Source organism: Macrosteles quadrilineatus, unplaced genomic scaffold (assembly GCF_028750875.1).
Source record: "Macrosteles quadrilineatus isolate MER2022 unplaced genomic scaffold, UCM_ALF_1.0 Scaffold_5__1_contigs__length_97177068, whole genome shotgun sequence".
Taxonomy (NCBI): Eukaryota; Metazoa; Arthropoda; class Insecta; order Hemiptera; family Cicadellidae; genus Macrosteles; species Macrosteles quadrilineatus.
Window position 1 is genome coordinate 81,214,696 of NW_026542598.1, and position 26,277 is coordinate 81,240,972.

A 26,277-nucleotide genomic window follows, 5' to 3' on the forward strand; every position below is an offset into this window, starting at 1 on the left:
TAAATAATACCTTACATTATATAAATAAATAAAACCCTTAACCTTTTTTCGCTAACTTTTTCACTTGCAATAAATTAATTTTTGAAATTATTCAAAACATAATTATTATAGACTCTTATAATCAGTGCTTTGAGGTGGTCGTGTATACACGTGTAATATACCTGCAGGTTTATATAGTCAATGCTATTAGCTATTTAGCTTTATTCATTGCATTGACAGTTTGCAAGTACTGCCAGAGCCTGTCTTTAGGCTGTCTTGCAAACTGGCCTAGTGGCATCTCTGGGTGCCTGCCTTCTTTCTTCGCCAATAGTGTCTCTACTCAAACATTCTTCTCTTCCTCTTGTCATTTTATTTATTTTCATTTTGTCAAATAATAAAATCTGAAATCTGTAGATTGTTAAGTTAACTGTTAATATCTTTTGAATATAATTATATATTTTACTTTACACTTGAAATTTCGTAATACCTTCTATTAAGTTAAGTTAGTTGTTGAACAACACATCTGTAATGCCAGAACATTTGACCATAGGTAAGTAGCACAAGTAGGTAATTGATACTGTTCTCGTTAACTCGATGGTTAACCCTTCCCGGACGGTCGAAATCGTTACATAGAACGGTAAAAAATTATAGGAAAAAAATTGATTTTCCTTAGCCTATTTGTGTTTTGTTATAACTTACAAGTTTACATAAAATAAACACAATAATGGAACACTTCATAGGCCTACTGTCAACATTTTTTGTTACTCGTTATTAACTAAGTTATACGGATATATCCGCTACCTGTCCGCGGATGAGTAGAAAAGCAGCAGATAAACTTATATCCGCCACCCGTCTATGACGATATGACCATCACAACATTAGGCAATAAATAAAGAACAATTGGCTATGTAAACAATAAATTGTTATGTAAAAAGACAATGTAGTGTTGAGCGAAACGTTGAGGGGAGAGCGTAGGAGAGGTGGGTGGTGCGGAGAGTGTAGGCACGGGAAAGAGGGGGGAGTGTGAGAGAGAGCGCAGCCATGGAGAGAGCAGGCAAGTGGTGCCTTGGTACCGCAAAACATCTGGGTACTGCTCAAGCACCTGCCAGTCTGTGTGAAGAGAAGGCGGATATATCTGCTTCCCCCCCAGAACATCAAAAACCATAAGCGGATTTATCCGCCACATGTTGTCCATTATCGCTGAAGACTTAGGCGGATATATCCGTCACCCGTCCGTGAAGGGTTTAAATAGGGGTTCTTAGCTGCCTAAATCGGTTAATAAACTACCACATTTTTTGCCTTTCGGCAACAGCTCAACACACACATGGCAAGGGTCAGGTACAATGGAACCCCTTTAACAATACTATCGATTAGATGTCAACCATCTATGTAGGTACCGAGAACATCTATATTTTTTTGGGACTAAAACATCTTAGGCCTAATTATATTGGTCGTAATTATATTGATCATGGACATCACGCTAAAATTAAATTTTGTCCACTTCTTATGCTAGGCCTATATAATGTCCTAAATTAAAAAATGATTGTCATTTTCCCCGGAAAAGCACCGTTTCCCCAGAAAATTGGAAAACAACATTTTTGTGGAAATGGGTCATGAGGGTACTCAAATTAACCGGTAGAGTGAGCTGAATAAGAATACCTTATGCAAGAATTTTCAAGATCCGGATATTAACGGAGATACGGACGGAAAAGCGCCGTTTCCACCCAAAAAAAAAAAAAAAAAAAAACATTTTTGCGTAAATGTGTTAATGAGGGTACCCAAATTAACCGGTACAGTGAGGTAGGTTAGGTTTTGTTAGCTTAGTGTGGGTTAGGTTAGGTTAGCCTATGTTATGTTATATTATATTATGTTCAGTTAGGTTGGGTTAGGTTATGTTAGGTTGGGTTGGGTTAGGCAATAACTTAAAATAGGTATTGTTAATAACCCAACTCGGGGAAGCGAGCTGGTCTAGTGGGTAGAGCACACGACTTCCCCGGTGTCTGAGGTCCCGGGTTTAAATCCTGCCAAATAACCAATGGATTTTATTAAAGTGATAATGCCGCAACCTCTAGGTCTAGTCTGAAGTAATGTGAAAAACAATTTTGGGCTCGTGCCTAGCGTCCTAGGACAAAAAAAATAAATAAAAAAATCCAACCCAACCTAACCTAATAGAACTTAATCTAACCTAACCTAATCTAACCTAGCCCAACCTAACCTACCCTAACCTATTTTTGGTCATTTTGGCGCTAACTTGATTAACCGACGCTTTTCCGGCCGTATCTCCATTAATATCAATATGATCTGAAAATCTGAAAATTCTTGCATATTTTTGTTCAGCTCACTCTACTGGTTAATTTGAGTACCCTAATCACCCATTTCAGCAAAAATGTTGTTTTTCTGTTTTTCGTCTGCTCTCTGTACTCTCCAGTAATGGAAAACATCATCCCCTCAATACTTGGCCAAAAACATTGATGTAACAAGCAACAAAAACATCGGTTACCTACCATTGATGTAAAAAACATTGAACATCGATAGAAAAACATCGAACATTGATAGAAAAACATCGAACATTGATAGAAAACATCGAACATTGATGGAAAAACATTGATGTTTTGAAAACATCGACTATCGATGCTCATCCGTACTCTCGATAAAAGTCACCCTTGATAACGCCATGTAATAAAAAATCCCCTTGAATTTATTTGACCCCTAATCACAAATCTTGTTAAGAAGTCAACCTTAATAACAAGGGTTATTTAACAATCCCATGGGGTGCAATTCGGTAGAGAACCTGTGATAACTTATATTATCGGTTTAAATAGGCCCATCAATAGCCTATATGCCTAGCAATTATAATTTGATCTGATTTAGCCTATTGCTTCTACAATTTTTTTTCCGATGCAAACATTGAAATTAGTTATTTAACTTAGGTTTTTATTGATGTTTAGTACAATATTAAACATTTAATTCTTTGAGTGCAGTACCTTAACCCTTCACGGACAAGTGACGGATACCTATATCCGCCTTTGGCGAAAAAGGACGGGTGGCGGATATATCCGCTTATGGTTTTTGATATTCCGGACGGGAAGCGGATATATCTGCCTTCTCTTCAGACAGACTGGCAGGTGCTTGAGCAGTAACCAGCTGTTTCTCGGTACCAAGGCACCACTTTCCTGCTCTATTCAAGACTACACTCTATCACGCACTCCCCCCTCTTTCCCAGGACATCCCTCTCCCGCGCCTCCCCCTCTCCCGCGCCTCCCCCTCTCCCGCGCCTCCCCCTCTCCCGCGCACCTCCCACCTATCCTACGCTCCCCCTCAAGGTTTCGTGCTCAACACTACGTTGTCTTTATTTATTGTTTACATATTGTTCTTTATTGCCTAACGTTGTCATGGTCATGGTCCCGTCCGGGAAGCGTTAAGTTAATGTTGAATTAATATGAAACTAAGTTAACTTATCGATATGATATTCAATAATATACAAAATGAAAATAGGTATATTTTATATACGTTAACAAAACGAACAATACTGTAACCAAAACATATTGATATGAATGGTTACCCGCATATAGAGTGAATAAAATAATAGTTTCTTCCATTTTTAGTCGTAGGAATTTAGAGTAGGCTAAAACCAAGGATTGAAATTTAAACAACTTGATTTAATTTATGTTTTAACTTACCGTAGCGAATTGCACTATATAGGGAAGTGGCTATTACTGTAGGTGGCACAGGCATTGTAAGATCTAGGCCCGGTACGGATTTACTTTTTCATTTTGATGTCTTCAGAGTCCACGAACAATAGGTATTAGTTCAATTCGTTCAAATTTGTCTATATAGGCTATGTACCTATACATGTTTTGGAGAGTAAGTGTATTGTTGAAGTTGGCTTGTTTATGGATAACTTATATTTTGATCAAAAATTTAATGGCAAGTCATTTTATTTTTATAGCCTTCTAAGCTATTAATATTTTACACACACTACAACCCTCCTTGTAGCAGCAAACCTAAGTAAGTTAAGTTATTCATTAAACTTAAACTGTTTTTTAAAATAGATTTAAGTGAAAATCGAATCAAGCTACTGGAAATTAACTAGTCATTAGGTATACAAAATTAGGCGGTTTTATTATGTAGGTGAAGAAATTTATCCCCTCCACTTGATCATCCTACCAATAAAAAATGTCTAGCTCAACAGCTGAGGTTTGTCAAAATGACAATCAGGTACATATATACTATTGAGAACAAAAAAGAAGTGGGGGAATTTCCCCCTTAAACCACCAAAATTTTGTGAGTATAAAACTTAATTTAATGCAATTATAATATCAAACCAAATTTTAAACTATATTATATTGATATTTAATCCAATAATATATCGTAAGTTCTCTGCAGAACTGTAACCATTGATCACAGCCATGACAGTCTTGTTATCGAGGCTCGCTACAGTAATTACAGGCATTTTCAAAGCTGTTGAATGTGGAAGAAACTGTACCCAGAGTCGGGCTGTGTCAGGTCAGGTAAAACCGTTCTCCTAACTTTGCTGCCGAATTTGGTAGAGACTATCCAGCACAGCAGTGACCCTGACCACTCCTCCTGGACTGTTTTCATAGCATTTAGTTGTACAGTGTATTAAAATTGTGTCAGTTTTCAGTTGTAACGGTGACTATTTGTTAGATGGTAAATGTTAAATATACGTTCACAGGGGAGCGAGCTGGTGTAGTGGTTAGAGCGCGGGACTTCGGTCCGTGAAGTCCCGGGTTCAAATCCCACTAAATCACCAATGGATTTTATCTAAGTGATAATGCCGCAACCCCTGGGTCTATCCTGAAGTAATGTGAAAAACAATCCCGGGCTCTTGCCTAGCGTCCTAGGACAAAAAAAATAATCACAAATTGAGTGGTTTGGACGAGTCCGTATATATGTGGACTGTGGAGAGCAAACAGCTGTTTATATGGGACTCCAACACTGCATGCACAATTGAATCGTTTTATTTTTAACGTTTCTTTCTGAGAATAGTCCTATGAAATTTGTTATATCTTCCCGTGTTTTTACAGGTTCGGCTGAACCGCCCTTGAGTCCAGGAAAACTTAGGCTTTATGGAATGAGGTTTTGTCCGTATGATCATCGAGTGCATCTAGTACTATTGGCAAAGAACATACTGTAAGTACTGTCATCGCATGCACTTTGAATAATATTAGGTCTAATTAATAAATGTTAGCTAGGCCTACCTAAGCCTGTCAAGAGAGTGATTACATTGAAACTTACACACAGTTTTTGATACCATTTGCTTGTTTGACACCTTGATTTTTTATCTCTATCCTAAAAACAAAAACAGTTGCATTGCACCTTAAAAACAAATATTGATTTTAGAAACAAAACTCAACTGTGCACAACTTAGCTTTATCATACTATAATTCCTTTTGTTTAATTTAAGCAACCTTTAAGGCAAAATAAAAAAAAAACAAACTGATAACAATATCTTAATATATAAAAGAAAGTTGTGTTAGTTACAGCGTTTATAACTAGAAAACTACTGAACCAATTGGCATGAAAATTTACAGGGATATTCCTTAGGTACTAGAATAACATAATAGCCTGTTTCCGTTTCAAAAACCCTTAAAGGGAAGTGTCCTACGGCCCTTTGCAGTTTACATGTTAATCTTATGGAAGAATGTTTTATTTTGTTTACCATGCCATGTTTGTCATTTCTTGATTAAATTAAAGTACCTGGGGACCGAGCTTTGCTCAGGGAAATCATTAGTTCACTCTGAAAGCAACCTTAGTATTGGAGATACATTAATACATTCCCAAACTCCACACGGCTCGCCTTTCCTACACCACTTCCTACGTCACGGACCTGTTTTCCTCCCTTCCCATAAAATTTTAGGATTGCAGATACCTTAATCTAATCGTCATAAACAGTTCCCACACTCCGGACTACTCGCCCTGACTACTTCCTTCACCACCTCCTACGTCGCAAACCTGTTTCCCTCCCTTCCCATTGCATTTTAGGATCGCAAATACCTTAATCTAATCGTCATAAACAGTTCCCACACTCCGGACAGCTCGCCTTGACTACTTCCTTTACCACTTCCTACGTCACGGACTGGTTTTCCTCTCTTCCCGTAGAATTTTAGGATTGCAGATACCTTAATCTAATCGTCATAAACAGTTCCCACACTCCGGACTACTCGCCTTGACTAACTCCTTCACCACTTCCTACATCACGGACCTGTTTCACCTCCCCTCCCATAGCATTTTAGGATTGCAGATACCTTAATCTAATCGTCATAAACAGTTCCCACACTCCGGACTACTTGCCTTGACTAACTCCTTCACCACTTTCTACATCACGGACCTGTTTCCCTCCCTTCCCAAAGCATTTTAGGATTGCCCATACCCTTATCTAATCGTCATAAACAGTTCCCACACTACGGACAGCTCGCCTTGACTACTTCCTTCACCACTTCCTATGTCACGGACCTGTTTCCCTCCCTTCCCATAGCATTTTAGGATTGCAGATACCTAATCTAATCGTCATAAACAGTTCCCACACTCTGGACTACTCGCCTTTACTACTTCCTTCATCACTTCCTACGTCCTACATTATTCGTGGACCTGTTTCCCTCTATTCTCATAGCATTTTATGATTGCCTTTACTACTTCCTTCACCACTTCCTACGTCGCGGACCTGTTTCCTTCCCTTCCCATAGCATTTTAGGATTGCAGATACGTCATAAACAGATCCCAGACTTCGCATTGCTACCCTTGACTACAAAGTATTGAGTAATCTTCAGTATAATATTTGCTCAATATTAACAAGTGATGTTTTTCCTTTTGTACTGTATTTGTCATTTGCTAGTATACTGTAGGTAGTTGGCTTATTATGAACACATGCTACAACTTCAAGTCTTTTGTTTACTTTTTCCTTGTTATTTAATTCAGCCAACATGGTTACCTAGCAACCCATAAGACTAATGTTAAAAAAATGTGATTTTCAGTTTCATTTTTCTACGTAATTAGATTTTTGTTGGCAGTTCTAACTGCAGTAAACTCGTTTTTAGGCCAGAAATAAACTATTTACAACATTTGAAGAAAATCGTCGGAGCCGTTTTCGAGATCTTTTTTGCAAGCAAGCAAGCAAGCATACATACATACAAGCAAACATTGCTCGTATTAGAGTATAGGATTAAGGAAACAGCTGTTGTAATGATAACCTAATTTTTAAAAACAAATCTATGCATAACAAATGAGAGCTATCAAATAGGTTTCTATTCCATTTGTTTTTTACAAATATTTGTTGTCAAATGTAACCGAAGGCAAGTGAGCGCAGCGAACGAGCTCCAACCTAAAGGTGAGTGAGCGTAGGGAACGAACTTCAACCAGGACGTGATTGAGCCATGCGAACGAGCTCATCTTGAAAATGAACGAGCATTTGACATAAAACCACATTAGGACAGGACGACGTCTGTTGGGCCAGCTAGTAATAATATATAATAACATTAACCATTGTTATAAACAAATTAGGCAGGCAAGATGAATATGAATGTTAGACATTACAACATATTCCCAACTTGCATATTCCTTGCCCCTTGTTACATTTCATGAGCTTGTCTTTATTGAGTGCCTTAGTCAGAGAATCAGCCACCATACTAGTTGTGGGTGTGTTAACAAACTTAACTTTCTTCATTTAAACTTTTTCACGTATAAAATGATGACGCACATCAATGTGTTTTGTTCTTGACTGATAAGCACTCTTCATAGCTGCTGAGGTTCTTTGCTGCTTGATTGTCCCCATATATTGTGATAGAACTCGATAATGAGATTATTTCATTAGACAATCCCTTATTCTTAAGCCATAGCTTCTTGAGTGGCTGCTGACCATGTACTCAGCCTCAGTTGTTGACAAAGCTATTGTAGGCTGCCTTATTGTACACCAGGAAATAGCACCTTTACATTTAACAAAAACATAGAAACATAGTTGATCTTCTATCGTCAGAGTCACTAGCCCAGTCCGAATCACTATAACCAATTATATCTTAATTTTTGTTGCCATCAAACGTTATACCTTTGTCCAACGTTCCTTTCAAGTATCAAAGAATTCTTTTTATTGCTTCCCAGTGAGGCACTCCAGGATTCTTGTTAAACCTACTCACACAGCTGACGGCATATGAAAGATCTGGTTGTGCTTCTTGATAGGGTACATTCTTTATCTTTTCCGCTTCTTCCTCCCTTTTGGGTGATTGCTCTTTAGAAAGTCTTTCTCCAACATTTATTGGAATAGAAACAGGGTTGCATTGATTTAATCGTTTCAATACACTTTCAAGATAGGCTCGTTGATCGATGAACATCTTCTTGTTTTTCCTATCCAGGGTTATTCTAAATCCCAGAATAAACTTTGCTGTCCCCATATCTTTTATTTTGTATTCTTTCATTAGTCGTGACTTAAGGATTTCTTTGAGATGTTTATCATTGTGAAAAATTAGCAAATCGTCCACCCAGACTGCTACGATTAACATCCTCCCATTTTTCACCATATGGTAAACGCAGGAATCAAAGTTTGCTGAGCCCCTCCATAGTTTATGGTAGAGAAATGTTAGATATTTTGTTCATTTCTCAATTATTTTTGGCTTGATTTGATGTTTTACCGTTTAAAAACAACTATTACTGTGCTGATCATCTCCCAACATTGCCGCTAAAGAAATTTTAATCTTTTGTTCTAAAAAAACTTTTACTTCTTCTTCCCTTAGTTAAAAGGTATATACAAATCTTATTTTAATTACTCGATAAACCTCTCAATGGTTTGAGTAAAAGCCTTATACTTTTTCTAAATATTGTCATTTGGATTGTTTGCCTACTTGGGAGGATAACTTAGAGTTATCATTGTGTGTTATGATTGGTACCTGATATAATCATCTTTTCCAGACATGATGTTGTGTGGATCAATTTAAAGAACAAGCCGGAATGGTACGTAAAAAAAATCCCAACAGCAAAAGTACCTGCGTTGGCCATCGGAGAGAAATGTTTGTGGGAGAGTCTGATCATCGCAGACTATCTAGACGAACAATACACGGAGAGACCTCTGCATAGCAGCAACACACTTCAGAAAGCCAAGGATAGAATTCTGATTGAGTCTTTTGGACCGGTAAATCTTACTATTCATAACCTACAAGACACACTGTATTTATGTTTATGCGTTAAACATTGTATATAGTTGGTCTTTTATAGCTGGGCTGCTGAGTGAATGGTCGCCTGGTAATCAACAGGTCGCCAATTTGATCCTGTGAAAAGATAGTAGCCTTTAACACGTTCCCTACCGACCGTCACACTCCTCTGTAACTGAGGGATGAGTATAGTTGGTAGCTAATGTGTTAATGGTTCAAAACTAGACCAGCTGTCCTTGATAATTGGGCTTTTAGAAATCATCCTGATTAAAAACCAGCTGATCTTAGTTAGTAACAAAGCTTCAAAAGGCATTTCACCAAGGCCACACTAAAAAACAGGCCGTAATGCTCGTCAAGCATGACGTCACGATAGAAGACGGCAATGTCGTAATGTTTACCGTTTGTGATCTGCTGCTTGTTTTAATCATTCCTTGGGAAATAAATACCTACGTCATTGCCGTCTTCTATCGTGACGTCATGCTTTACGAGCATTACGGCCTGTTTTTTTAAAATTTGGCCTTGCATTTCACTTTATTTTACAATCTACGCTTATCTTTTATTCATATTTGGGTTAAAATATGCACCTAGGTGGTGTCCCATGTCTATTGATAATATAATAATACTGGTTATTATAATACCTGTTGCTCGAATTTGAGCAATTGCAAAGTATTTCAGGCGTTATTTCAAAACAAACAACAGTCAATCAATCAATCAATCAATCAATCAAAATAACTTTATTCATATTGCACATTTTGTACAGAATGGAGTCAGTTATAAAAACACAATATTAAACTTAAGACTACTTACAAAGAATATTGTTATTATAAAAAAAATCAAATTTCAGGAAGTTGGAAAAAATCTTCTAATTTATACAAGGGTCTGTTGGTGAGATATAATTTCAAGCGTTTTTTAAATGAATTAAAATTACTTATATTTTTTATATTGTCAGGTAAGCTATTGAAATATTTAACACCACTATAAGATGGAATTTTTTCATAAACCGATAAATTATGTCTGTTGAACGCCAGACGCCAGTCATAATTTCCGATGACTTAAAAGAGTCGACTCAAAGATAATGTCATCAATCACTTCACTCCAGTTATCGAAACTGAAAACAAACTCACTCTGAAAACAAACTCACTCTGAAAACAAACACTCTTGTGTGTATCATGTGTTTACTATGAACAGATGTAATTAATACAAACTACTAGTGTACCTGTTGCTCCTTTCTTCATAAAAAATACATTGTGATTTTGATGGCCTGTGGGGCAAAGCCTGAGGACTTTTATTACAGGAATTGGTGAAAGGGGGCGTCTATACAAAAAAATACTTAATTTTGACACATTGTTTGTAAAAATCCATCCATTATTAACGGAGGAGTAGTGTTTCATAGAAATCAACTTCACGTATTATAAATAAGGATTATAGCTGGTTGATTTCTCGCCCAAACCAAAAAGGCCTTAACAAATCAGAGGTTACAACATTGTGTTGCTAGCCTGATGGTTAGCGTCACAGACTTCAGTGCGGAAGGGATGGTTTGGGTTTAGTTCCCGGCACGTTCACAAAACTTTAAGGGCATTGGACCACTTTCCCTTGAAAGCATTTGAAATTTACTTCATTGGAAAATGCCTTACTGGCATAGACACAAGAAAATAAAGATTAAAGAGCAAATATTTTTAAAAACCACACATGTGATATGAAAAATATCAATCACCATTGTTCCATCTACAACCCCACAATAGGGGTACTCAAGCTAGTGTTAGACCCTCTTTAATTGTGTCCCGACACGTTGTGAACTTTGGTTTTAATAATCAGAGATAGGAAATATCCAGAATAATCATTTGAACAACATTAACACACTGCCATCAAAAGTAAAACTCAAAAATAGTTCAATAAATACAAACTTTTAGGAAAAAGAGTTTTATTCAAATGTATATGATATGCTAGGTCGCAATAATGTATGCCTTATTTTATTTGTGTTTGTTAGATTCATGATTTAGATGTCAAATTTTATGTTACAGATATCGGGGGCATTCTACAAATTTATCATGACAAAGCCAACTCCAACCACTGAAGAGTTTGAGGTTGTTGTTCGTGAAGTAAAAGTATTTGATCAGGAGCTGGCTAACCGGGGGACACCTTTCTTTGGAGGTACTGTTTTATTATTCATAAAATTAAAAATGTTAATACCTGCATCACAATTAAATTTTAAACCGTTATAAAGAAAGCTGTTCAGCGTCACTGGAGTTTTTAAAGCAAACTCTTGAAAAAATTATACTCCACGCGGTGAAGCCCTAAAAAAATTACCTTTTTCGTCATACAGTAGACTCCCTCTAGTTCGGCCACCTCGGGACCGGACCACTGGCCGAACTACAAAACGGCCGGACTAACCGGTTGTAGTGCATTTTACATAATCAAAATACAAATAATAGTATTGCGCAATCGTTATATGTTAAGTCAATAACCTTGGTTCAGTAATAAAAACTGTAACATTAAAATCACGCTTACTCAAGCAAAACAAAAATTACACAACATTGTACGTACAGCAATAAATCACGTAAAGAACAGAAAAATTGAAAGTCTAGTACTGCAAGCTACTGCTACCGTAGTCAGCATAGGCTACTACTACTCATGTTGTTTCAGAACATAAGAAAGTCGATGAAAACATTAGACAACTAGTCTTAAAGATAATAACGACAGTCGACAAATGAGATAAAGATAACAATAGATGACGTAAAACACTGCTTATTCTTTCTTCTTTGTTCTTCTATTCTTTCTTTGGTTTCTCTTCATCCACACATTCAACAAGTTGCCATGGTTACTAATCACCCAATCACAAACTGTTTTGTGAGATAGCAAACAAGTGCACAGCAGTTGTGTAAAGAACAGATGATTGTCAGTGCAAGCGGATAGCTTGACCTTTTGAAGCTAACGATGGCTATTTCTTTGTTTTGCTTTAATTTATTTTTGTCAAATAAACTGTGGTGTTTCAAAAATAATAATGGGGGAACCTACCGCATAAAAAATGGTTCGAAATATTTAATTATACACTGCATTTCAACTTATTAGACCGAAGAAAAACTATTTATAAAATGTTCTCGGTATTTTTGAGGTTATGTAACATAGTTTTAGTTTTACATAGTGAATATGCAACAATTCACCCATAGAAGCACCCGTCAAAAATAATACTATACTACACTAAACTGACATGAATTGTTTACTTCTATGGCCGGAAACTAAACATTCAAGTTAAATCCTGTCGAAGGCAATTCACCCGTGACGATGTGACTTGTCCCCCTGAGACCAGGCCGGACCATCCGGCGGCCGATCCAACTGAAGCCGAACTAGAGGGAGTCTACTGTACTGAAGCAAAAACAGATATGTTCATTATATGCATTACGGGTATAAAGTAGCTCTTTTTCTCGCTAAGGGGTAAAAATCTCTTTTACTCCATAGGGAGTAAGAATCTGATGGAAACTATGAAGTCAGCGGTATAATTCACTTCAATTGTAAATCACCATTGCATCGAATGTATCGATTGTTTTCACTTGATTGTAGTTCATTGTTCCCTTGTTCTCAACTAGATTTAAATTTGTTTACGTTAAATCTAAGAAGATGGAATACACGGGAAGATAGTTTATAGCACTGAAAGCCCAAGAAATTTGAGTTGTACATATTGTACATGTTATTAAATTTACGGAAAGTAAATCAAAGAAATGTCTTATAACACTTAAATAAAACATAAATTTACGCTTATACTGTTACTCACAAGACGGTAAATATACAAAAAAGATGGTAAGTGGTGATCGACTTTGATTGGACACTCCAATCATCATCAGACCCAATAGGCGAATGACAAGAATCTTGAATGGGGTCCCTACTATAGGGTATAAGTAGGACTTATGGTCAAAAAACACTTTTTACTTTCCCCGTAGCAGCAAACCTAAGCACTTGTTAAATCTAATGTTATTTAAATAGGGAATAAATATGTCTTATTTATGGAAATATTTTAGTAAAAATGTAATCAGACAAGTTGAAATTCGCTTAGTCTGCAGGTTTGCTGCGGCGGGGGTATTTGTATTTAGTACATAGAAGAAGATAATGGCAATATTACTGTATGGTAAGCAATATTTTTCTTACAAGAAATTTAAAACCTTTTCACAATCCAGCTAATGATTGGCAAGTTACAGTATCCATTACAATCTAGTGGCATTTGGTATGCTGTAAAACAAGTTCTGTAATGCTTTATGCAAGAACAAGACTAGCATATCAGGGAATATTTCAAGATTTAAAGTCAAATGTCCACTGAATCATATCTGATCTAATATTATAAAATCTTTTTAAGTTGTAAGTTTAACTGACATTTGCAACATTTCAATACAGGTTCTCAGCCAGGAATGGTGGACTACATGATCTGGCCGTGGTTTGAGCGATTTGGAGCAGCGAAAATTGTATTCGGCGAACAATTTGATATGACTTCAAAATACCAAGCTGAAATTCCTCACATTGTAAGTTGAAGAAACAATTTTACTCAGTAAAACTTTACTGAAATAAAAAAAAAAAGTAGTATAGTATAAATAAACATTTAAGAAACTTGCGGTAACGAAGAATAAATTGAAATAACATGATCATCGTCATTGTCAATAAATAAAAATAGCCTAAGACATTTATTTGTACTTCATGTTGTTAGCCTCCGGATCACTGGTAATAATAAATAATAGTTTAAATACCTTATACTGTCAAGTGATCCTTTGTAGTCCAAATTTGGACTTCAAAGGATGATTTACATAGATAAATTTGCAACATTAAATTGGCCTACACACTGTTGAAAAATCATGAATTTTTTTATTTAAAAGCTAAAATTAGGCTAGGCTTAGTGATTTAATTTCAAAATTTAAAAAATTATCCAATGTATTTAAGGAATTATTTCCATTATGTAAGGAATTATAAAGGATTCAATTCGAATTATACTTTTTGCCTACTGAGAATTTTTTGTACGTCTGACATCAGCATCTTTTTTTTTATGTTAATGTTTCCATATTCATCCCCAAATCCTTTTAAATACATCTTTCTGCAACTTAACCCTGACTTCATGAAAAACATACCACCATGCTAAGTTTGAGTTAGTATGGTTCTAATTCCACATTTTAGTTCCTGGGCAATATGTCACATAAAAATGTACACTTTTATGTAATATAAAGGTGTGCAGAGTTTATTTTTCCTGGTGTAACCCATTTAAAGGTTAAGAGGGTGTATCCATACTTTTTGTCTAACCCTGTATAAAATAACATTTAAATATTAATTTATACATTACGCATTCTCCCTCTGAATGCTATTTACTGTACTGTTATCAGGTTCCTTGGGTTGGCAAAATGTTTAAGGATCAAGTTGTACAGAAACATCTATTGGGGTTTTCAAAACATTCAATGTTTATCAAGAGCTTTGTTTCTGGGGAGCCTGATTATACCATCCCAACTTAGGAAAGAATAATGTAAGATATCTCATTTCATTTCATTGTGTTTAAATTTGTGTTTTATGTAACTTTGATTAAACCCTAAATATTCACACTGCAATAATAATCTATTTACCAATCTTATGTTTATTTGAAAACAAAAGTATTTACTCAAAATAAGTCCTATCTGCATACTTCTATCTTACGTTTTACTGCATATTTAATACATTTTTCCGAATACTCTTGAGTCCAGTTTATACAAACTTATTGAAAGGGAATTTAAATATTGCGATAATCAGGGGTGTTTGGGGGGAGGGAGACCACTAGGGGTGTGCGATGCAGCAATTCTTCAAAGAACTTCAATTCGGATCAATGCGATTTGATGCAGTGCGCCATGACTTTCTTTCAATATTATTTACAGCGTGCGTTTCTGTAATGGATCATTTACCTTGAAATAAACAAATGTACTAAATAAAATGTTTTATGAACAAGAGGATAGTTGCTGACCTAACCTCCTGCTGATGGACACAGCTAATTTTATTTTTAGCCTAAGAAAATTCAGACTTCACTAACAATTAGAATAAACATATAGGCTACCAAAGCAATTTTTATTATTATTGACCTGTATTAAATGTTCAAAATGTTCATTTAAATTCCAGATGCTATCTAGTTTTACTCTGACGTAACCTTAACATTTTCAGATTTTTTAAAGTTAACTCTTTTAAGAGTGCTAGTCATAGTCTATCGGAACATGTTGTTTTAAAACAGAGGCATGTGGGTGATGATAACCAACTAGTTTTAAACAAATCAAATTGAAACCAATAAACATTAGATGATATTTAGGACTAGATAAAAATAAAAACCTGTGTTTGGGCTAGGGGGACTCAAATGTACAAGATCCTTGTCAAGCATAATTTAAATATGTGACAGCACTGAATTTACTATATAATGTTTACCTATTGGTAATGTTGGGAAAATTTATTTCTATCATTACATACATACATATCCTCTCCCGTTCCGGTTATTTCTTGAGTCTGGGTGATGACTAGGCCTCTCCATCTTCTTCTGTCCCTCCACAAAATTCCTCTTCCTCCACATACTCCATGATTTCCATAATTATGTGAACGAATTAGAGAACTTGAGTCAAACACACAAACCATGTGTTTGGTCAATACGCTGGTCTCTTGATATGCATTGGCTATCTACTTTTGGAGTTTATAAAAAAGGTGTTTTAATGCTTTCCTCTTCGCTTAAACTAAACAAGCATTTAAATAAATTCTAAAAATAGTCTAAATTTCAGCTTCCAAGTGATCTATTTAAAAATATTTCAAAACTCTCTTTTTTTATACTAGGTTTAAAAGTCCGATGTTTACTTTTTTTAGGTCTCTTGGATGAATGCTATGAAGGAAGACAGAGCTGTCAAAGAATACGCTTTATCACCAGAAACACATGCAAGATACATGAAGGGTTATATGGCTGGAAATAGTGACTACAACATGGAGATTTAAACACTTAAGGTCCTCTAGCATTTCTGATTTGATCATGACAAATGCGACAGACAGTATTAACAGGTTATGGAGGTTTTTTGTCCACAAGAAGTGATCGCATAGTCCATTTTCATTTATGTTCGGATAAAGATTTAAGTTTTTGCAGTAGTTTTCAATTGTACCAAGAGATCATTGGTAATTTTGAATTCTATTCATAAAGTGCCACATCTTGCAGCCAAGTTTCAACTGAAAGATCATGCAACCAAGCTGCAAAAAATATTCAAATAGAACTACGAGTAAACACTAAATCCTCAAACCAAAGAAAAACTCAAACTGTTGAAACTCCAGGAATATACTTTGATTTATTGGTTTTGTATAGAAGGATATTCAATAATTAAAAACAATTTTTGTTGAACTAATTTTAGGGTGAGTGCACCAGTGAATGACCATTTTGTATAGACATCAAAATAAACTTTTTGTTTTGCTTAGTCTATCATAATCGGTCGTTAAAGTAACATTGGAGCCTTATTGGGTCCACCCAGTTACCAGTTCAAGGAAAGTGTCATCGTCCTAACAAAATTAAATATTACTATCACTTTCTCTTCAAGCTTCCCACTATAGTGTCTCGCACAAGCAAGATTGGTTGTATTTGATCTGGTTCTCTGATTATTGATGAAAGCATTGGACACTGCAATGGTATGTAATTTCATAGTTAAAATGTTAATGTACAATTCAATACTCATTTTATAATAAAAATCCTAACCAAGAATTATTTAAACAGCCGGTCATTTACTGGAGCACATCTTTGGAATTAATGAATTACTGTTTTGGTAATTAACTAGATTTGGATAAATTTGTATTCAATGTTTTGGAAAAGATTTTTTCATGTTGGTTTGGTTACTAATAAATTTATGCTTGTATATTTTTATACTCTATTTATGTTTAATGAAATAAATATTTTTATAGAAGGTGTTAACTAATGTGAAATAATTTTCCTCAAACCAGCATTACTATACTAACTCAACCCTTAAACAATTCTTTATTGAATCCGTAGTACTAGTAAAACATAATAATTAATTGTAGATTGGTGCTTAACTTTGAAAAAATTTTTACCAGACATTTGTTTTTTACAAGTTGTCAAATACAGCTAAATCCCACAGATAAAACCAGATAAGTCACAACTCACACGTCTCTTATTGCATAAAAACATCCTCATTGCCGCTTTGATTAACTTGATTAACTTCAAGCGGTTATTGATTAACTTAATTTTTTAAATGCCACTGGTGTAGAAAATGGCAATAGTGAATAGATGCATGGTCAATAGATAAATTAAAAATAACTAAAACTAATAAGTTATAACAACAAAATAATAACAGGGACAGTAAAATTGCTTGTGCCTCCCCACAGGGAAAGAACACAAGAGAAGATTACGGTGATTCTTCACTGCCTCGTCCAATGCAAACTGCTGGATGATGGTTCTTAGTATAATTTTTTTTCCATTTTCATGTCGCAAGAAAAAGACCCCCCCCCTGTATATATGTATACAGGCACTCTATTTTCAGACCAACACTCACAGTTCCTTCATAGTGTTCCAAACCATGGAGACCACCACCACCCTTTTGGCCTTTTGTCCTTTTGGCACCATGGTGGACAATGGAGTGCCAAAATATTTTAACTAACTGTTGTACATTTACGTTGTTTTGTTGTGAATTTAAAAAAATATATTGACGTAAGTTGTGTTTTAAGTGCTTATTAACAAAACATCTGCAAAGACCATGAAGAGGAAAATAAATATATATGTAAGGTGATGTTCAATGATATGGTTGGGGGGGTTAAAGCAATTTCTGCTTTAGTGCGCTCCAATCCTGGCTACGCCACTGGTAGCAGTTCTGCTATGCTGTCAATTAAGGCTTAATTTTGACTTATGTTTTGTATCTATCTATGCCAATCTACTGTAGCTCTGTCAAAGTCCCAGCTTAGTAAGTCTCCATGAACACTAAGGAATTAAAAATTAAAAATTAAAAATTTGTTATTAATTTTATTTAAAATTATCTATAATATGATTATTCATAAAAAAAGAAAAGGGGTTTCAGGTTTCTTAAGACATTTATTTATAACTTTTTACAACCCAACAGTTTACTACATACCGTCAAACACCAAAAACATTTGTAGCTCATTGTGAGAGTAATCATTATAATTAAACTTAACAAATGTGTAACAAATATAAAATTAAGTTTACTACATATCGTTACATACCAAAAACATTTGTAGCTCATTGTGAGAGTAATCATTTTACTTAAACTTAACAAATGTGTAACTAAACTAAAATCAAGTTAACTACATACTGTTAAATAAATAAAAAACCATTAGTATCTCATTGTGAGAGTAATCATTTTACTTAAACTTCATGAGTGTGCAACTAATATAAAATTAAGTTTACTACATATCGTCAAACACCAAAAACATTTGTAGCTCATTGTGAGAGTAATCATTTTACTTAAACTTAACAAATGTGTAACTAATATAAAATTAAGTTTACTACATAACGTCAAACACCAAAAACATTTGTAGCTCATTGTGAGAGTAATCATTTTACTTAAACTTAACGAATGTGCAACTAATATAAAATTAAGTTTACTACATATCCTCAAACACCAAAAACATTTGTAGCTCATTGTGAGAGTAATCATTTTACTTAAACTTAACAAATGTGTAACTAAACTAAAATCAAGTTAACTACATACTTTTAAATAAATAAAAAACATTAGTATGTCATTGTGAGAGTAATCATTTTACTTAAACTTCATGAGTGTGCAACTAATATAAAATTAAGTTTACTACATAACTTCAAACACCAAAACCATTAGTATCTCATTGTGAGAGTAATCATTTTACTTAAACTTAACGAATGTGCAACTAATATAAAATTAAGTTTACTACATATCGTCAAACACCAAAAACATTTGTAGCTCATTGTGAGAGTAATCATTTTACTTAAACTTCACGAGTGTGCAACTAATATAAAATTAAGTTTACTACATATCCTCAAACACCAAAAACATTTGTAGCTCATTGTGAGAGTAATCATTTTACTTAAACTTCACGAGTGTGCAACTAATATAAAATTAAGTTTACTACATAACTTCAAACACCAAAACCATTAGTATCTCATTGTGAGAGTAATCATTTTACTTAAACTTCACGAGTGTGCAACTAATATAAAATTAAGTTTACTACATATCCTCAAACACCAAAAACATTTGTAGCTCATTGTGAGAGTAATCATTTTACTTAAACTTCACGAGTGTGCAACTAATATAAAATTAAGTTTACTACATATCCTCAAACACCAAAAACATTTGTAGCTCATTGTGAGAGTAATCATTTTACTTAAACTTAACAAATGTTTAACTAAACTCAAATCAAGTTTACTACATACTGTTAAATAAAAAAACGATTAGTATCTCATTGTGAGAGTAATAATTATACTTAAACCTAACAAATGTGGAAAATTAAAAGTTACTTCTACTCTTGGCAATGATAACAAAATATTTCTTACTTATTAACTAACAAATCATTACATTATCTAACAACTTTCAAAATTGTTGGGAGAGACTCATTCTATCGCTGAAACTTCTGTTTGAAGTTGACGAATGATTATAATGCTCGTTCACTCCTAAAAGAAACCAAAATAAAACTTAAAACAGTAAATTGATTGATCATTATCTGAATCTGTGCATTATCAATATTTAATAGCAATTAGATTGATAAGTTCCAACATCTCAATTATGATAATAATTCCTGATCAGTCAACCATCAATCTTCTGGATCAAGAATATAACTTTTATTCTTAGTGAATTTCTTTATAGGGAAGATGTTATTATTGTAGGCAACACGGAAAACCCTAGACTCAGGACTGATTATACTTTTTCATTCTGATGTCCAATGTATTCATAGTTATTTTGATAGGGGTTATTTTATAGCAGAACTCCTAGAGCTTTTAATCGATCTTGACGTTTTTGTGTCATTTTAAAGAGCTCACCCGAAGATGTGTGTGGTACCATGAAATTAGCTCAATATATGTAATATGATAAGCTTCTTCAGGGCCCCTCAATGTTATCATGTTAATTTAATTTTCATCCTGTGCTTATTTGTATGTTTTTAGTTAAATATATTTTAATTTGCACATGTTTTTAAGTTTGAATTACTTTTTAAGTTACTATACTGATTTGGTACGGATAAAAAAGGAAACATTTACTATCTGGTAGATATTTATTTACTACGAACCTGGGTATGGATACAGATTTTAATGCAAGAAAATGACTGGAACATTTTATAAATCTTGTCAAATAAAAAAAAAACTGAATTGATACATTGCTGTATGCTTAAGAAATTAAAAGAACTGATTTGCAAATTATGGAAACGTAGAAAAATATGCCCCAGAGTACATAATACATAACAGAGTAATAAATACACTGTATCAGGAATCTGACACATACTTTCTCCCATTAGCTTGTAATGTTTAAAAATTGGGTACTCTTTGCAACATTAAATTTTCTTATTATTCTATTATTGTAAATAAATGGTTAAAAAAACATCCCTGCAAAGCACCATTTTTTTACGTTTTAACCAACTTACTAGAGCTAGGCACACAAGCTTGCTGGGAGGAAAACATTCTACCGATGCCATCGTCTCGTCTGTACATCATGTTCCTTGGCTGGTCTACTGGATCACTGTGAAGAAAATGTTGCCTTCGTCCAGTTGCATATTTTACCTGAAATATTGTTCGTTAATAAACAATAATTTTGATTGTAAATTATTTGTCAGATTAAATTATTATTCATTATTATTTACTAACTTATCCACCTGCCTCCTCTGAACACCGAAATAAAGATAGAAAAGATTTACTAAAGTTAAAACAAAACAGCCAAGATGCTGTCAATAAGACGGATTTATTTGGAACATTTGTTTTCTAATACCATTCTAAAAGCTATGGGGACAATGATATCGTTACGATATTCGGGCAATAAAAATGACTCTCATTTAAGAGCATTAGTCTCTGCACCCAAACCAGAAATATTAATTCAGCTACAAACGAACAAACAATTGCAGTGGTGGTTCAAGGACCTAGTCAATGGGGGGCTAACAGGGGTGTCCCATAGGGGAGTTCGGGGTCCTCCCCCAGAAATTTTGCTTTTGTTAAAATTGCTTGTTGTTATTGTTGGTGACTTTTCAATGTCTATAACTGTGCCGACTGAGCCACCGACTCACCATTACCCATTGGTTGAGAAGACGTCATCAAAACCTCCTGTGATAGCGGTGAAATTAAGAGCATCTCATTGTGATTGTGAAGTCCATCACATTGTTGGACAATTATGAATCGGAAAAATTTTCTAAGGAATTTGTTCAGCGTTTATTATAAAAAGAAATTAATAAGTTCAATGGGAATACCGGTATGTAAAATAAATCCCCCCTCCCAAAAAAAAATCTCTGTGCCGCAAGTGTGCCGCTGTCCCTCCCTCTGGGCACCACTGACTGACATGTGTTGATAGCCATTTTATAATAAATACAGTAACTATTTACAGCAAGTTTAGACGTTTTATAATTATTTGTTAGAACAACGAGACCATAATAGTTTGTGGCTAACAGCAAAAGAAATGAATTTAACTATTCATACCCGAATCTCATGGAGCATCCTGTTTGAAAGTTGTAGTTTTTCCTCCAGATAATGTGTCTTCTTCAAATAGTTATCAAGATCTCTCTGAAGAGCTGAATAAAAAATAAAATGGTAAATATTTGTGAATTATTAATTGTGATCATTAAAATATCTGATGTTTCAAGTCTTTAAAGGTAGTTTGAAAAAGGTAGGATAGGCCTACTCAAGAACAACATATAAATACTATTTTCTTTCTATAGAAAATGTTTAGCAAAGAACTGAAAATGGTCCAATTGGTCATCTATCTATCTGTATATTAATAGGGAAGCATGTTTCTTTAAAACTCTTATTCTCAGCTCGTGTGCATCGTAGAGAAAATCTATGCATACTGTTAGAAAGATATTTTTCTATAGGTGTGCAGAATCCAAATTAAAATAGGCTCAAAAATAAGAACAACAAATGAATTCAAATTTTTTTTAATTAACGGGCCTTATGGATTGTCATAACACAGCAGTTACAAAACAAAACGGAACCAATTTATAAATATATCATATCGCTAATGACATATCATCATCAATAATAATTTTGCCAGTAAAAGAAAAATTGTGAATACAAATCTTTTACCAAATTCCTCTTAGATGTGACACTGCACTTCTAAAATAAACAGTATATATTATACTGTTTTATGCCAAGGTATAGCACACCTAAAACTTAAAACCAAATGAGATACTTTATTTTCGAAATGAAAATAAGTAAGTTTACGCTACAAAATTATTACACTATCAGCTTTAAAAGTACTAGAACAAGATATACAATATCAACCTATCAAATCATGGGGTTAAGGTTAATGTTTTAATGAGTCAACTCACTTTCACATTTTTGTGTTTGTTGCTGTATAAGTTTTTTTAATTCATTAATCTTTGCTTGGTAATATGCTTCCTTTTCGGTCTGCTGAACTTCTGACTTGGCCAACTTAACATTTTGGCGTTTTATGTAGCTTTGCAAGAACATTTTCTCATGAAAAGATTGAAAATTCAAAAATTTCAACGCGTTAAATCCAATTTCCAGAATAGTAGAAGGGCTAAATCCTGCTAAAGCAACCTGAAAACATTAACTTTGACAATGAATAAAGCAATTTACTACTACCGTTACATTAATATGTTACATACATAATGTAGCTAACATATACAACATGTTACCTAAACAATTTATTTAAATCCTTTTTCCCACAATATCCTTGAGTATAGTAAAATAATAAAACCTTATGAAGTACAGTCAATACTGAAAACTTGGTTTACTGATCTAAATAGCCAAAACAGTGCCTGACATGACGTAGACTACTACGGTCTGGAGGACAAGGTTTTACAATTCTAGAGCCTAAGTTTGCTGATGTTGGTCCCGATCTTATAAATACTTAAATCTAGTTTTGTATGGAACAAAATGTATACTTGGCATACATACACAGGAAGGATTTAAGTACCAAGTGGTGAAATTCCTGATCAGGCAGGCTAACTCACAAAAAATCATTCATCCTGTCAATCATTGCTATTATTAGGTACATTATTGCTATCTTCATGGCCTCCTGTGACAGGAATAGCCTGTCATATTGAAAACAAACTAGTGGTTGAATTCAACGATATAAACAACTCGTTTTTACATCGTTGGTTGAATTCATGCACATCTAAAGAATAGCCTACTCAATAAAACACACAAACATTGAAAGCTTAAGAAGATAAAATGTTTTATTCATAGCTGTTACTGTGCCAATAACTCCTGAGTTCATCTAGGATTTTTCCAGGAACTCTTTTATAGAATGGTAAGGAGTTTTATGGTAGAAGTTTCCTGTGGTACTTCTAAACATTATGTTATCCACCATGGCAGCTGGACAGCTGGAGTCTATTGAAGAATCTAACTGGTGCTTCTGGGTGACGAGTCTCGATTTCTCTACTGAGAAGTGTGGGAGATATGCATCGAGCTAAATCTTGTCTATCTATATCAGCCCTGTCCGCCAAGCCATGCTTTTTCATACTTTATTTCTATCAAGCACGTCTATTAGGGTGGCTCAAAGAAAATCAATACTTTTTTCAAGTTGTAATACCTTGGAAAGCATAGCCAGGGCAAACCTGGCTAGCTTTATCCTTTTTCTACCCTATTTTACAACTAAAAATCGTAATATTTCAGCTATTTCTTAATAGATCTTTTTGAACTTGGTATCGTTTGATAGGGAATTAAAAGTGCTATATAAGAGTGTTCTTCGCATTTTTTTCAAAAAATCAGCGATTTTTTAGTAGGCTCTACGGTATTTTAAGTTTAAAAAATTGAAATCTTAAGATGAATCAAATCTGAAGATAAATCAAGATGATTTTTTTTCTAACGTGGGTCTCTTTTAGTTTTACCTTAACATACATACCAAGTTTCAAAATGATCGGTTGAAAAACTTTTAAGATAAAAATGTTAATGTGAAAAAAACAAAATGGTGGATATATGGTTAACAAAGCGATTTTGGAAAAAATGTTATTGTTAATTTTCTCTTTATTTTGACCCATAGAACCATTTCCCGGAGTTTGGCTGTTTACTTACGGGACACCCGTATATATATTACAGTTTTAAAAGCACTACATACTTTATCATACATCCTATGTAATAGGCCCAAGCCATGGGCGCCCCCAGGACTTGGAACAGGGAGGTGCAATTATATAGGTCTAACGAATATTCGGGGGCCTGGGCCTTCCCCGGGAAAATTTATGAAAATATTGTGTTTTAAAACGTATTTTTACACTATTTTGTAACACATAGAACCAACCAAAACAAAATAGTACCGTACCTATATTGCGCATCAAGTCATCATTTACCGGTATATGCCAATATTAAATTAATAAGCTATTTGAAGTTATTATGTAGACTATAATTTATATGGTCAAATCTACAAGCCAAACAATAAAAAAGTACACTTGAATAAAGCCTAGATAACAGCCAAGAAAGTTGATGTTTTGTTTTCTGAACAGTTTTGAAAGTAAAAGAATAGCACATCTGCGAGTCATCTACTTATTTTATTTAAACATCAATTTCAAATATTTCTTAGACATGACCATTATGAACGTACCGTACTTTTATGAATTCCTTAAAAAGCTAATTCATTACAGAACATTATGGGTACCTAGGTATTAAATTTATTTCTTATTTTTTAGCCAGGGGGGTGCAAGTGCACCCCTTTGAACCCTACTGTGGGCGCCCATGCCCAAGCCTGGGGTTTGAAACACAAGTTAAGCCCAAAACCACTATGAGAGAGGAATAGTCCTATTAAATTATACAAAATACAACATTTAGAAAAGGTTTTTGATCACACGCTACAGTATATAGATTTGGAGAAGACACACCTAGTAAAAATATGTTAGGTTAGATTGTTCTAACCTTTGCCTATCCTAACCCAACAAAACTTCTCGAACTCAAAAATCTTTTCTAAATATTGCATTTTTTATTATTTATTACCTAAAAAAGGTTTCAATAAGTTATAGAAGTTTAATTGGAAAAAAAGAGTTGTGGGCGTGTAACGGATTTTGACCCATTTAAACTGTAACCATAGAAAATACCCCCGCCGCAGCAAACCTGCAGATTAAGCGAATTTCAACTTGTCTGATTACATTTTTACTAAAATATTTCCATAAATAAGACATATTTATTCCCAATTTAAATAACATTAGATTTAACCAGTGCTTAGGTTTGCTGCTACGGGGAAGGTAAAAAGTGTTTTTTGACCATATGTCAATAGTATAGAATGAAATAAATAAATTTGCCAAATTTTATCAACATATATCCATAAACAAGTAAACTACAACTGAATTCATTTTCTCCATAAGAATAACATGGGAATTTTAAATTACACTTTTTTTGAATTATCTCAGTGACCGTTAGGCATAAAACAGCGCTTCAATATACTAAATTATTTCTTTTTTTAAGCTCTACAAAATGGTTGAGAAAGAAGTTGCAAAACTTTTTATTTGTAGGGTTAAAAATGGGAAAAATCCATATTTACCCCAAAAAACCCCCATAAACCCCTGTTCCCATGGTCCGATTATGCTGGTTCGCGAACTCGTTTGAATAAACGTAGGTTTACACGTTTGTACAAAATTTCATCAAAATCGGATCATTTTTGCTCGAGTTATCGCGCTAACGGACACATATATAAATATATATATATATATATATACTTATTATATATATATATATATGAATTTGAACGGATGGTGTTTTTTGCCTCTGGGGACCTCAAAACAAAAAAGTAAATCGGCCCCGGGTCTAGGTCTTACCATGAGACCTACGGTAATAGCTTATTCCCTATATGGGAAATTCGCTAAAAAGAATTGAAAATAGACTGTCAGCCATGCTGCGGTTACCATAGGTTCTGGCACTTTACTTTAGGTCCTACACTCATTCGAATGAAAATATCGATCGATATATCGATTGTTCGATATATCGTTTGGTTAGTTATGTAAGGTTAACCTACCCTAACCTAACTAACCAAACAACATAGAGAATGAAACAATA

At 34.3% G+C, this 26,277-nt stretch overlaps 1 protein-coding gene across 2 annotated transcripts; it reads left to right on the plus strand.

The window, feature by feature from the left end:
• The first annotated feature begins 325 nt into the window (after positions 1-325).
• On the plus strand, positions 326-17,052 carry LOC128995269 (pyrimidodiazepine synthase-like). 2 transcript variants are annotated; one of them, XM_054420230.1, is made up of 7 exons: positions 326-529; positions 5,028-5,133; positions 8,899-9,118; positions 11,159-11,288; positions 13,521-13,645; positions 14,492-14,628; positions 15,972-16,043. In XM_054420230.1, exons 1-6 carry the CDS (start codon positions 508-510, stop codon positions 14,615-14,617), a joined length of 729 nt encoding a protein of 242 aa, XP_054276205.1. In that variant the 5' UTR covers positions 326-507; the 3' UTR covers positions 14,618-14,628; positions 15,972-16,043. The 2 variants fall into 2 exon arrangements, with proteins under 2 accessions (XP_054276205.1, XP_054276204.1); XM_054420229.1 differs by lacking the exon at positions 14,492-14,628 and having other exon boundaries at positions 335-529; positions 15,972-17,052.
• Positions 17,053-26,277: the final 9,225 nt, after the last annotated feature.